General features: G+C 45.0%; 1 protein-coding gene across 2 annotated transcripts in view; it reads right to left on the bottom strand.

Moving 5' to 3' along the window:
• The window catches only part of USP7 (ubiquitin specific peptidase 7), a 55106-nt gene that overhangs the window by 21686 nt on the left and 18286 nt on the right, over nt 1-15134 (bottom strand). The window contains exons 1-5 of one of the 2 annotated variants that reach the window (XM_061207753.1): nt 8249-8325; nt 7336-7510; nt 2987-3185; nt 914-1052; nt 167-255 (exon numbers count right to left, since the gene is read on the bottom strand). In XM_061207753.1, the coding sequence (XP_061063736.1) occupies nt 167-255; nt 914-1052; nt 2987-3072 (314 nt within the window). In that variant the 5' untranslated portion in view covers nt 3073-3185; nt 7336-7510; nt 8249-8325. Of the gene's footprint in view, nt 1-166; nt 256-913; nt 1053-2986; nt 3186-7335; nt 7511-8248; nt 8354-15134 lie in introns of those variants that run through there. The other variant, XM_061207752.1, reaches the window with a different exon arrangement.

The raw sequence follows: 15134 nt of genomic DNA on the forward strand, positions 1-15134 counted from the left end.
CCACCACACAAAGGCATGAACGTGAAGCTGGCACACATCCGTTGATCTGGTCTGTGTACCAAGGGGTGAGCACACAGAGGGTGCTTATCTGCTATATATGCACCTCTGCTCCTTTCACTAGAACTAACGACATCTCTTAATAGCATCCAATTAAAGGAAAACTTACGCAACTCCATGGGGGGCATCCGCCTGTACAAAGACTTCAAAAGTAACTTTGTCATCATCTATAAATCCTTTCTCAGGATCAGTCACTTCCTATAAAAAAAATAAGAATATCCAACTTGCATAAGAACCCGCAAATACTCACTTCATTCCAAACAATTACCCTGTACTTTAAATAGATTAAAATACTACTTTTTCAAAACACCTAAATTGTGCTTCTAGTTTTGCAGTGCTTTGGCTTGTTTTAAACAATGTTCTCTGAATGAAAACAGCAAAAGCTTGGATGCCTCCCGGAGGAATGGGAGGTGTTAGGGGCTCAGCGTCCACTCAGCAGGCAGGGTCTGGGGAGGCTGCCGAGAGCCCACACTAGAGCGCTGAGCAGGGCGTTCCTAAGTCCTACTGGCGTCCACCTCTGCAAAAGCAGCCCAAACGAGCTGACTTGAGAATTCACTGGTTACAGGAAACCACCCCGCACTATGCCTGCCTCAGTATTATTTCTTTTAAAGGAAACCTAGCCTATTCAGGAAAGCTACAAACTACCTTACAATGTTTGACCAAAACATTGAGATGAAGTCCTGTTGGCTGCTAAAAACCTGACGTAGGAAACTGGAGAAAACACATTTTCAGTTACCTATCCAACTTACAATGCAAACATTTTGATTCTAAAATGAATAGATGGATGTGAAGAATGGAGAATTAGGGAACAAGGAACAACACTCAGATTATTCAGTCTAAGTACATTGTTACTTACACTCCAGGCCATGAAATTGGAAAATCCCCAATCGTTCTCTTTATGGAAGAACAAATGACTGATACGCCGGCTGAACGACTTCTCATCATCTCTGTAATTTATGATCTTCAGCACCGCTTGTGCATGACAGGACCAAGACCTGTTCAGGGAGGACAATCTAAGCCTCAGTCGACAGATTTACCTGACTTCTACACAATTTTTAAAACAGCACACAAAACCACCCATATTTTTTCCTTCTATTTTTTTTAGACGGAATAAGGGGACACACATTATCTTTAAAGAAGAAAGAAGTGAAGAGGGTCTGGGGGTGCCCTTACGTGGTCTGGAGTGATTTAACTCAATGCTTTATGTCTTTTTTAATTTTTAAAATTTTATTTATTTATTTTTGGATGTGTTGGGTCTTCGCTGCTGCGCGCGGGCTTTCTCTCGTTGCGGCAAGCGGGGGCCACTCCTTGTTGCGGTGTGCGGGCTTCTCATTGTGGTGGCTTCTCTTGTTGCGGAGCACGGGCTCTAGGCGTGCAGGCTTCAGTAGTTGCGGTGCGCGGGCTCTATAGCTCAGGCTCAGTAGTTGTGGCGCACGGGCTTAGTTGCTCCGCGGCATGTGGGATCTTTCCAGGCCAGGGATCGAATCTGTGTCCCCTGCATTGGCAGGCAGATTCCTATCCACTGTGCCACCAGGGAAGCCCCTATGTCTTTTTAATTTCTAAAAGGTTTCAAGTTTTTTTACTGGTATCTATAAAATACAAGTGTTTGAACTTTAAATACTGTTCTTAGATTTTACAAGAGACGATAGCTTTTTGGTCAGATAATAGTCCTAGTACCTAACACGGCTATTACTTGAATAGAAGAATGATGATAAAGCTATTTTTTAGGTGAACAGACCTAAAGCTGTAGGCTCTACTAATAAGTGTCACTCCTGCCCCCCTCAGGTGCTGTGAGGCTTCCAGGCCGGGCTGTATAGGGGGCTCTGAGCAAGGATGCCACCACCCGAGAATGACTGCAGGCGCGGTTGTTTGGGGCAGACCCCAAAAGGGCCCCTGGATCAACGTGTAAAATGTTTAAAAACCAACTTAAAGTGGAGCTTTTATAAAGGAAGGTTTTGACTGAACTCATTCGACTGAGTTTTTTATAAAGGAATGTTTCGACTGCAGACTCATCAGAACAAGGGCAAGGGCAGTGCTGTTCCCGCGGGGATGCCGCTCGCTCGGGATGCCATCGCTGGACGTGGACTGCTGGATGTTTCCCAAACTACCGTTCAGGTTCAAGTTGTCTGTCAGACTAAAACCAATCCAGCCTCAACGCTCATCAGAAATCAGATCATAATGTGAACTGAACACAAGAAGTAAAAATTTGGCCAAGGCCCTGACTGCCCCATAAAACTGGCTTCTTAAATACTCAAGTAAAGAGGAAAATGAAAGCTTTGGCAGAACAGCTGGAACCAGCGCCCTTTGGGGAACATCTTCGTCAAGGACACCAAGGGCCACAATTGGGGTGGCAGGGAGACGTGGTCAAGGAGGCAGCTTTCCCGTGGGTTCACAGATGTGGAACGAGAAAGGGTGACAAAGCGATCTGGGATCCATCCCTTCAAACAATCTCTCAACTGTGCTTCTGATAAATGTTGAACAGCGACACTCTGCTTTTTAATTTTAACTTTCTGAATAACCCATAGAAATTGGTTAACATACAGTGAGGATGTCTGCCTGAAGAATTTTCCTCAACTACAATTCCCCCCCCTGGCAGTTACTGGTAGAATAAGAAATACACCTGGTAATCCAGCAGTCAGCTAGTCCAGATAGGCCCTGATTCCATGTTCCATGGGCAGGTAGATTCTAACACACAAAGTTCAGTTTTTTATTTGCAAGAAAAATTTACACCTTTTCTAGTTTGGATATAATACCTACCAGTGAGTTTTAAAGAGGGAATTGTATTTAATATAACTTAAAATCAAATGACTATGTAAAGGCAGAAAGGGAATTCAAAGAGAAATCCAAAATTCAAAGAGGCCAATTTGGCTTCCAATAATGTACTAGAACTATTTGTGGATTTGTAATTGCATCATTTAAACTGTCTTACGTGGAATCAGATTCAGCATTGCACTGGAGAAAGAATCCTACGCTTTTTTGGTGTGGTCTGTCTGGATAAAAGCGTGGCATCACCATAATCTTCCATGGCAGATTTCGCACAAAACACGGAGGGCTAAGGACCGACTCACTCAGTCTGCTGAAGCGCTCGACAGTGAACTGAAAGGTTGCCTCGGAGCGCCAACTCGTGTCTGCAAGAAAACGCTTTGTCAATCACCAAGCCTGGCATTGTCAGACAACACTGAAAGCAGCACAAACCTGGGTTAACCATTCTATATTCAACTGCTAAAACCTAACCCTTTGGGGAAAGGATAGCATCATTTCCAATTGAGTAACCATCTAAAACTGTGAGATGACATATAGTTTGTGTAAATGAAATCCCAAACTCAGAGGGCTAGCAACACACACCTGCATTCCCCACCAGACGAGTTCAGCGTGATTAAGAATGTCTATTCTACTCTGTCTTAATTCCCAAGTAATCCACAGTGAGTGGAGAGACTGGAGAAAAGGAGTAAAACTTCTCATGTCACATCTGTTCAAGGAGAGGACTTGGGGAGGAAAAGAAAAGGGCTTGAAACTTGGGCTGAGTGTGGAGAAGAAACATGAATTTGCAGGCAAACAAGAACTTCCGAGGAGTGGGTGACAGCCATTCCTGGGAAGCGCAGCACTGTTTAGAGATAAGAAGATTCCTAAGAAGTTAGCTAAAAATAAATGTTAACTTCATTAGTTCACAATTTTGGTGAAATATCAGGCTAGATTCTCTAAGGGGAATTATTTGAAAAAAAGAACGAAGAAACTGGCATTCTTTTTGACATGAACAGAATGAACTGTTAAATTTACTCAGCAAGACCAAAGGCCAATTTAAGAAATCAAGATTTCCTCCAGTAAAATGCAAAAGCACTGATAAGAATTCAACTAAAAGTCACACTTGGAATTCCAGCTTTTTCTGTTGCTCACTATTCCTTTCAAGTGACCCAGGCTGTGGATTAGCTTTGACAAACCCAGCAGTGTCCATGCTTCTCCAGCTCTCCCCGTGAGGGGAGCAGCTGTCCCAAGGCCACCCGCCAACCTGTTACCGGCCAGCACTTTTATAAAACATAATAAAACTGCCGCAGGAAGGCCAAATTGCTATACAAGTTTCTAAGTGCTTCCTCTCTCTGTGCCTATCTCGTGGCAGACTGGGGACAGTTCACAGGCCCAGGGGCCAAGGGCCACACTTGGTCTACAGAACAACAGGAAGGCCTTTTCTGGCTGAGAAGCAGGTGCTACTTTGACATCCCTGACCCCACGCACAAAGTGGGGTTCGCAGGTCCGTGCCCTCAGCCCGTCTCTACACTTCACTCAGGTCACTGCGGTGCAGACTTCTCCGCACACAGAACTGCCTCCGCTGTGACTGAATTTGTTCTTAAGAAAACATGTCCATCAGTCCTCATGAGAGAGTAGTATTCTTTACCAAAGAAATAAAACCCAAAAGGATGTGTAACAGCGCTTTTATCTTCGTTTAAAGGCTCTCCGTCCCCACTTTTTTTTTTTAAAAAAACCTGTAACCTGGCTCAGCTGTTAGCAGAGAGGCCCTCAGAGGAAGAGCAGCTGGACGGGGGCGTTTTGCATTCGAGCCTCCTCAAGGGGCAGGTACTACCCTCATCCCTTGCACAGATGAGAGTCCACGGAAAAGACAAGAAACTTGTTCCAGAGAATGAGGTCCAGAATGGCTGAGAAGAGTGGGCCACTCCTCCACAGCCACACAAATCGTATTTGAGCAGCACCTAAACCCCACAAGGTAGGCAAGGGCAGGTGTTACTTAATTCCCACTTTACAGATGAAGAAACCGAGGCTTGCTGAGGTTAAGTGGCTTATCTCATCCAAGGTGTCACTAAGTGAGCACAGGGGGTCTCAGCACCCAAGATCCGGACACTGAGCCCAGTGACCCTGCCTCTGGTTTGTAAACAGCCATCCTAGCGTTTAGGTGACCAAACGCAGAGCCCAATAAAACCGGCCTGCTGTACAGTGATGGCAGGACACACTCCTGGGACCTAAGGACATCATGTCACAAGGCCCCCCCTCTCTCCTAACTCACCTACTTGACTGTCAGTTACCATTCGGGTCTTTGTAGGATTACAGTTTTATACAGACAAAAAAATGATACACATTATAAATGACTTTTTGCTCTTCCTCAGGACACTTTAGTCAAATTCCTCAATTAATCTTAAATATTAAATAGGACCACACGATGGTGAGCTCAGCACAGCATGCATCCAGGAGCGGGCCAGCCCTTCAAGGCCAAGGCTCTGGGTCTTGAGCCTGGCGCCACCCTGGCCCCCATGTGCAGTTCACACTTGCTGAATCACACACTAGATGTGAGATTCTGCCTCATGTTCAAGGCACAGGATTATCTTCCAAAATATGCTAATTAGGAAGTTTAACATGCGAGTTCATGTCAATAAAAATGTCACCACCCCATAGCTCCAACCTCTTCATACTGTGTGGCGTTGGTGGTATAGAGGTGAGCATAGCTGCCTTCCAAACTCTTCATACTAAATGAATAACTGAAAACCCGTATTAAATACCAGGTCAAGACAGGAGGGTCTACAAAAGAGAAGAAGACATGAAACCCATCTCTGGCAGATAGGGCCGGCCTTGTTACCCTCCCCTAAGGGAGCTACATGAAAAAATGGGTGGAAGGTACTCGGGATTCCATGTACTATTTATGCAACTTCCTCTGTATCTATAATTGCTTCAAAACAAAACTTTTTTTTTTTTTTTTTGGTAAAAGTAGTATACTTGGGATTATGAAGGATACCTTGTATCCTGCAGGATTAGTGTTTCATCCAAACAGAGACTCTAACCTGCCTGAACACCACAGAGCACTGACTTACCTACTCCAGCATCTTATCGTAAATGACAGGATGGCAAGCTCGTGCTACCTGCTGCCCTCACACATCTTGTCAGAAATCTCGATAACCCACCACTTTAGGTCTTTTAAAAAGAAAGGCGGGCCTGAGGTTTCCCCAAATGGCGCTCTTGCAGTAACTGTGTCAAACATCAATTATTCATTCTAATACAAGTCGTGGCAAATCCTAGTTAATTCCCAGAAATAAGGTTTTTTTCACGGGTACCAACAATCTAGATCTACAACAATCACTCTCTACCTCCACTAAACATTTTTCCAACCTGTGTTGTTAGCCACTCAACTGCTGTGTAAGAAACTCCCCCTACTAAGAAGGCCTCTCTGTACAAATCAGATTCTAACCCGGTGTTTCCCATACTGTGTGCCCTCCAAAGATGTTAAAAGGAGATTCAGCAAAAACAGATTCTAACGTTCAGAGGCTTGGGGAATCATTAACAAAAAAAGTCTTTTGGAGAAAGATGTTAGGAGGCTGACAGCTTAGATGTACTTTAAGAAACATGCTTAAGCCAGCACTCCTCAAACTTCCTAGATTTCTGATCACTTTTCACAACGCACATATCCTGCCATTAAGTGTTTCAAAATATCTATCACTGCTGGGAAAACGCTGCTGTAAACGAAGGCTTCTACTCCTAGAAAGAGAACCATCTCCCTCCCGCCCCCCTTGCCAAAGATACGATCTTTCTCTCTCCTGACCCTGGGCCTTTCGAAAGGCCAGGAACAAAGTGTTACTGAAGATCACTTCTACTTTCTCCTGTAACGTGCTTTTCCCATCTCGTAATTCGTTGTAGGAGCATTTCTACTTTGAGGTTCTATAGCACCATTATTTACTACTAATAATTTAGTAAAATTTGCCTCAAAAGGGATTTTATGTACATTATGATCTCCTTATTGATTCTCAAATGAGGCAATCTGGGGCCCCCAGGAGACTTCTAGCCATGTTTAGAGACATTTTCGGTTGTCACGACTGCACGGGGTGGTGGGTGGTGGTGGGGGTGACGGGTGACACTGCCATCCTACAAGGCACAGGACGGTCCCTTCCAACAAAGAAGGATCCACCAAAAAAGGCATCAGAGGCCAAGGGAACCTGCCCTTTTATCCACATCTGTCTCCTCCCAAGCCCTCCCCGTAAAAACACCTGGGGAAAAACGAGAATGAAATTGCTCTGTGGAAACCAGAGCGGGAGGGCTCTGATTGGATTGGACCGCTCACTGCTCCAGGAGAGACTACAATCGATTCCTGACTCACGCCTGGTACATCAGACCTGGTCGTGCCTTCCCAACTGCACTCTCTGAACCTCTTTTGGCATCTCCGGTGTCTGAAATAAAACCAAGAGCCCAGCAACCAAGAGACCACACCCACACCGTTGCCCTCATCTGCGGTGGAAAGTGCACTCCACAGGTAACAAAGCAGCGGGTCAGACCACGCCTCTTTACCTTCCTCAGATATTGCCTCAGCCAGCTGCCAGGGGTAAACCGCACTGTGAGAGAACTCTCAACTACGGCTGCAGTTTCTCATGGAGGCTGAACTTTTGGCAGGAGGTCTGAACAGCAGTCCTTCTGGTGGTGCAGCCCGTGACTGATGGTTTCTTTCAACTGCCCCGTTACACCCCTGGGAAGGACACAACCCTCATGAGGATTGATGGACATGCTTTTGACAGAACATGGTTTCATATTACACTGCAAGATTCCAGGGGCTGCATAAAGTGATTACTGGCTGCTACCTTCTCATGATTTCAACCTGGCCAATGCACAGGTCCCACAGTCTGATAAATTATAGCGAAGAAATAGCCTCGAAAGAAAGGCTTTCCTAGGCACAAAATGTCCATGCATGTACAAATGCATACACTTTCCACAGAGACGATAAAGACCAAAAGTCAGTCTGAGGGACGAAGCCCAAAGCTCGATTCTGGTTTCGCACCTAACCGGAGTGGGGAGGGATTATTAGCTACAAACAACTGATATACTTGCTACAATAAGAATGCAATGGAAAGCCACGTTCCAGTGTCTAGAAGTATCGTGCTGCAGATGAAAAGGAAAGGACAGTAAGATATACTTGTGTTCTGAATACTAGGAGTGGCTGGAAAATTAATTGCAGGACTGAGCAAATACCCATCTATTACAAACTCCTGTATTTCAACCTTCTCTCCTAGGCTGGGGAAAATCAACTTACCTTGAAATTTGTAAGCAATCTTGAAATTTGAAACCAAAACAGGCTCCTAAATTTTCCTCAGATACAACCTCCTGAAAACTAGCTACCCTTAAGAAACTCAGAAGTACTCAAGGAAGAAACGTCCGTTTCCGACACAGTTTTTTGCCCAATGCGCGTAAACAAAGCCCAGGTACTCACCGTCCTCCATGTCTTCCTCTGTGTTGTTGTGCCCATCACTCATGGCTACATTCCCGTTGATAACAGGGTTTTGAGTAATTCTTGGTGGGTCATCTGTATCTCCAGCTTTAAAGAAAACAAAGAAATTCCATGATTTTTACCTTCATGGCTTGGATTAGATAAAAAAATATATATACTTGTACTTTGACAATTTCCAGTCACTAGTTAGTTCCAATTGTGCCAAAATAATTGCACTTTAACCCAAAAGGTATTTACTAGTATGTTTACTAAATATAAACTTTTGTTTCTTTCAAAATGCTAAATGGGACATGAAAACACATTATACCTCACAATAATCAGCTCCATTTGCAATGACGTTTATTTTGACATAGGTCCACGGTTTAAAAGAAAAATTTTAAAAAGCCTTTGGCGGGATTTAGGATTTAAATAGCCTCTACTGCCCATACTTCACATGTAAATCCTGTCCTTCCAGCATGTCAGAATAGCTCACTGCAACTAATGCTGTTCTGTTTGCCTGTACAGTCGGCTTTCCTTGGCAAATCAGACACTCCAATAGAAATTAAGTGTCTCAACTACAAACAGGAGATGTGGTTTTTTAAATAGCTGCATAGTTGTGTCCTTGGACTCCAATACTCAGAGCCTTTACACCGTTAGGATCAGCAGTCGGTCTGATTCAGCACCATGGAGAGCACCCTCCCCTTTCCCCTCTAGACAAGCTCCAAACTCCAACTGTCAGGTTACTTTTCTCAAATAATTCCTGAATATAAACCATCCGTTTTTCCTTCTTAAGCATCTCAAAACACACGTTAGAAATCCTTGGAAGCTAAGAAACAGGTATTACTACTCAAATTTAGACCACTGCCACTCCTGATACTTTTGTTTTATTAAGTATCAATATATACACTTAATTAGCAATTGTGTTACAAGCTGTCTATGAAAACATAAATTTTTAAACTGACCCCTCAACCATGACATCCTGACAGAAAAACTGGGGGAGGTAAGTAGGGAAAGGAGAAATTCCTTTCCCTGTTGCTTAACTAGCTTGAACTCTAAACTCTAAAACTTATATGCTTAAAAAGCAAAATGAAACATTGGGTGCTTTGACAGAATTTCCACATTTATCCTCCTAAATTAACCATTTCAGGGAATTCCCTGGAGATCCAGTGGTTAGGACTCTGCACTTTCACTGCCGAGGGACCAAGTTCAATCCTCGGTCAGGGAACTAAGATATCCTATCCTGCAGGCCTCGCGGTGTGGCGCCCAAAAAAAAAAAAAAAAAAAAAAGTATGTATATATATATATATATATATGTATGTATATATATATATATAAAAATATATATGTGCACATATATATTAACCACCTCAAACCATCATACAAAATACTTTACGAGGAAAAACCCTATGAAGGCCTTTGAAATAAACAGCACATTCCACCAATGGAATATTATGCAACAGTTTTTTTTAAGGTTCTCAGTGTACCTATATGAAATGTTCTGAGTTATATTAAGTTTTTAAAAATTAAGGTACCAAGCAATATATATCATCATATGCAACCCTTGCTATAAAAGAGAGAGACTATGTTGGAATAAGAGTGTGTAAATTCTTATTTCCCTTTATACCAATAAGCAAACACTGGGAGAACACAAACTAGCAAGAGGTTCTGTAGAAGCAGCAGTAGAGTGATTCTTCACTGCAGACACACACACACATCACATGAATGCACTATAAATCTTAAAGTAATTTGCTTGACGTATGCCTGGTACTTTTAATTTAGTTCCTCAGTTCAAATCCAGCCTACGGCAAGAGCTTTAAAACATGGTCTATAATGCACGAATGCAAAAATGACAAAGGTTTCTCTGCAGGTGGCTCCTAAACGCAAGGCAAGTAGGGTTCTGCAGCTGAACCAGCTTCTCCTGAGCAATGTCCCATCTTTTACACACCATGGGTACACATTCCTGCTGGGCTGACCAATTTTCCACCCTTCACAGGCCTGGAGACAGTGGTCGAGGCTGGTGGCTGTGAAACTGCAAAAAGCTCCTGGTTGGCCCAGCATGTACGTGAAGAACCTGTCCAGCAACAGGCCCTCCCAACCAACTGCCATGGGACCCTTGGAGAAAAGGTTGGCAACTCAAGTCTAGCTCCTAAGGGACTGGATATCCAGTTAAAAAAAGCTTCTCATAAAAATGAGTTAGTTCAACAAGAGGATTAAAAATTTAATTAAGACACGGTAAGTCCCTGGACCAGAATTAAATGATGACAGCGCCTGATACCACAGTCTGTATTAGGCTTCCAGAAATATCCTAAATGATAAGGCTGTCTTTAGCATCAAGGAAGAAATGCAAGATTGGCACGTACATATATTTATCACTCTATATAAAGTGATCCTGTTACTGAATTTTATATCCTGCCTACTTGGAATTTTCCCAATATATTAACTCTCATTTGGCCAAATATGAACTACAACACTAATTTTTTTGACACACAACAGTTGCAAATACCAATGACAATATGGTATGCCTCAAACACATAGACAAAAAGGTCTCTGATATACTTAAATGTCAAGGAGGGGAGGAGAGCAATTATCATTCCGAAATATATACATTACACCCAGAAATACAAAAGGAGATCATTTCCATTATTCATGATTGGTAAGCCTTTTGACAACAACCTTGTGATAAGTACCAGCGGCATATTTTAATATATATGTGGCACAAAATACCTTTTTTAAAGAGTGACTTTAGAAACACAAAAGGCTCCCTTGCTTAGTTACAAAGCCTATATTTCCTCCTCTTTTACTGAGGATGCCCGTGCTTACATCCAGCTCTTCTCCCCACAGACTTCCGTTTGTGATGTCACAACCCAGAGCTACTGACCCCAAAGAACACTGGCCAATTGCTATGGAAATGATGTGGTGCTGATTTAGCACCTGAATCTCACTCCTGGATGAGGAAAATAGAAAATTCCAAATTGCTGGCCTTGACATTTTCTATCACTTCCCAAAGATTTCTCAAACCTCTCCCCAAAAGGCTGGGTAGAGGGAACCAAACAACCCCATTAAACCCACCTCACGGTCTTCCAACTAAGAGTCTATATGCTGCCACCAGGAGGTACCTGGGCCACGAAGATCCAGCCATGCCCCAGAGTCACTCTCCACTCAGCCCCCCAGATTTCTCCTCAAAAGTCCCAACTAGCGATACAACCCAGTGAGCAAAACCACGGCTCAGTTAAAAGGGCAGAACACATGGATTACCACAGAGGCCACGGGCCAACACTCGGTCCCTGAATTGGTCAAGCAGAGCCTAACCAGCACATCTTAAGCCCCAGTCCAGCAGTTCACCCTGACTTCCAAGTCAAAACCCCCAGACTTCTGCTTGGTCCTCCTCCTCTCCTCTCTCCTGGCACTGAATCCATTTTAAAGAACATTACAAAAAATAGGGGTTATCAAGGTAAATTAGAACACTGATATCTTTCCGCCAAGTCCAAATACACTGCAGAAGGACTGTTCAGAAATGGCATATTGGTTCTGAAAATCCACCAGCGGCGTACGGCCCCCACTCTGAGCTGAGTCACCTTCTGGTCCAAGCCCACGGTTCCCTGCCATGTCTGCATGGCTCTGCAGCAGAATCTTCTGGGGAGGGGGAGGGGGAGGGGGAGGGTTCTCTCGGCCGCATCAGAGTGACTGCACAGAATCTCCAGGAGCTCTCCCTCAGAATTCTTTTTTTTTTAAAAGCTCCCCACAAAATTAGGGCCAGAAGCATATTCAAACAACCTCATCAATTTACACAATCACCTTCAAAACAGAGAGTATCAGGGCGGGGGGGGGGGGGGAAAGAAGTCTGGAGTTACTAGTTCCCTCAGGTGTTGATGTAAGTTGCTAGTGGGGGAAACCAGGTGAGGGGTCCATGGGAACACACTCTACTAACTTTCCTGTACATCTAAAATTAACCCAAAATTTCAAGTTTATTTTTAAAAAGAGAACATAAGAAACCCTCAAGCCTAAGAGGCAAGGAATACAGCTGATATTAAACTTATACAGGAAAATTTTCAGCATGAAGCATCCATACAAGCATGTCTGAAATTCTCACATAATTAAAGGTAGAGAGAAAGGCAGCTTAGAGCTGAGATACGAAAGAAAGTCTCCCACACAGACACTGGGCAGGTGCACAGAGCATAGCTCTTCAGGAGGGGCCGGCCTGGGAGGGAGGGCTTGTGTCCATGCTGGGGCAGAAGCAGCAGAGGAAACACGGGGCACGAGAGAAGGATCTAACGTCTGCTCCCAGGATTTCACAAATAAGTAACTCCCAAGTACTGGTCCCTGCTGTGTGCTGGGCGCTGTATGAACATTCTCAGGCAGTGATCATAGCCCGGGATCAGGCAGAGCAGGGTGTTTCCAGATGGACCCAGGGTCCCGGCTGGACCGTGAGGGATGTTGCCCTGGGCCTGTAAGCTGTGGAGTGGCTACTCTCTTTGCTTTTCCTCCATGAGACAGGAGTGGCCCTTCCTTAAGGAGGACTGCTCACCCTGAAATAAAGTATGTTAGATGGAGCTCCTGAATGAAGCCAGAGGCACTAGTCAGGAAGAAATAAAGAAGGAAGTCCTGAGCAAAGAGGCACAATGCTGTGAAAAGTTCTTTAGCCACAAATACTTTAAAAATGCCTACTCTCACCATTTTGCAAAATTATAGTGCAACATCACAACTGGGAGAGCGACAATATACTGACCCTCCTCCTATTCACTTGCATGCATTTCATGATGTGAGGTCTGTGTGTTCCCCACACTCAAGATACTGAGCAGCCCAGCACAAGGACCCTCAGGCAGCGCTTTTACGGCCACACCCACCTCCCTTCTGTGCCCGCCCCAAACCCCTGGCGATGGCCAATGTTCTCCATAGCCACAATCTGCCATTTCAAGACTGGACACAGGGTATGTAAGTAACCTTATGGAGCACCTTCGGACACTCAGCATAACTCCCTTGAGACTCACATCGACAATTCATTCCTTTATCCTGCTGAGAGGGTTCTGTGGCAAGGACATGCCACCCTCTGCTCACTCAGATAGCGGCAACATCCGGGTTGTTTCCCGTTTGGAGGCATTACGAATAAAGCGGCTGTAAACATTTTTGTACAGGTCCTGAGCAAAGAGACAGGTATTTTTACTTCAGGATTTTACAGAATAAATGAAATGCTCACAGAAGCAAGGCAAGGGGTGCAGCGATGAATAAAGGGAAACAATGACCTCCCTGCCTCTGAGTCCAAGTAAAAGGCATGCCCAATGTTCATGTACATACACGTGCACAAGATACAAGCACTTTTACTATTCACAATACGTGCATCCCAATTCAAGATCCATATAGATATGCGTACATGGATTTGATTTTGAATAGCACCATACCATTATGTCATGATCTACTCACCCATTCCCCTACAGATGACTCTTCCCAGCCACCACCACCCCCTTTTTGGCCATCTGAGTGACACTACAAGCAAACAACCGTACAATGATTTTGTCCTGCGGCACGCCGTATAACTGTGTGGTCATCTGTCAGGGTCATCTTTCTCACACGCACTGAGCTCCCACAAGCAGTGCTCTTTCCCTGTGGCAAAGATCAACAACGCATCCAAAGCCACTACCAAGTGGCCCTGCACAGCCTCCTGCACCAAGTTCTCATGCTGCTCAGGAGAACTCTTCTAGCGCCATCACTTATTTTCAAGAATTCAGATATAATCGATTTCCCAATGTTCTGATCCTCAAAAACCCTGGCTCTAAACTCAAAGAAGCAAAGAGACGTCTGATAACTTCAAGGTGAGAGACAGAAGATGTACCGCTCCTACTAAGCCCAGCTGAGAAGCTGAGCTGATTAGAGGGAGGGGGAGGTGGGGGACTGGGAAGGCTTCCACAAAAGCAAGGACCCACAGGTGTCAGCTATCACACTCCCTAAGAAACCAGAACCTCCCGGGCGTTGGGAAACAACTCTGGACGCCCCCAGAAAACCTACAATTCTCTGGGAGAACTCGATGGCTCTGTGTCAACTCCAGTCCCCTTTGGGGGAATTCTCAGGCAAAGCCAGGCCTCGCACAGACTGGGGAACAGACCCAGATCCAGTCCTTGGGCAGAACCTGGAGGTAAGCAAGGATACAAAGGTATGGAGCAAAATCACAGGTCTGAGCTGTCTCAGCTCTCACCCAGGCTTACCAGTCCTGGCAGCCGCTGGGTGGAAAGGAGTAGGTGCTGACCAGGCAGCAGGGCCCATTCGCCAACAAGCTCACCCCCGCCCCCCAGTCAGACAAGGGCCACAGTGCCTGTGGGCCGTGAGGAAGCGCCCAAGTGCTTTCCAGCCCTCAGTCCCTCTGTGAAACCTCTTAGAATGGAAAACTGCCAACTATGCTTCAAACACATCATTTTTAATCCACTACTGCATTACAAGGATTTCATCCCCCCCCCACCCGGGCACACCCTATTTGCCTGCAATTACAGGAACGAGGGCGACGTCCTAATGACTGTTTTCCTAACACTGGTCTTCTCCACACACGACTAACTTGGGAGGTAGAGGCTGAGGCTGGGCACCCTCTTCTTACAAGAGTCAGCCCCCTACTTGCCAAGTGTCTTGATGTATCAAGAGCAGGCTGCGCCCTGGGCTTCAGGAGGGAACAGGTAAGCAGCCCTCACACAAGAGGGCTAATGCGACAGAGGGGAAAACAGAGCCAGCCATAGGCCTTGGACATCCGGGCCAGGGCCAGAGAGTGAAGGGAGCTGCTGGACAGAGATCCTAGAGAAGCACATTCCAGATGGTTCCAGAGTGACCAGGGACAAGGCAATGGGCAAGGGAGGAGGTGGGAGATGAGGCTCAGGTAGAGGGTGGGCAGGGCCTTGAAAATCTCCGAATG

The sequence above is a fragment of the Eubalaena glacialis genome, chromosome 13, assembly GCF_028564815.1.
Source record: "Eubalaena glacialis isolate mEubGla1 chromosome 13, mEubGla1.1.hap2.+ XY, whole genome shotgun sequence".
In the NCBI taxonomy this organism is placed as follows: domain Eukaryota; kingdom Metazoa; phylum Chordata; class Mammalia; order Artiodactyla; family Balaenidae; genus Eubalaena; species Eubalaena glacialis.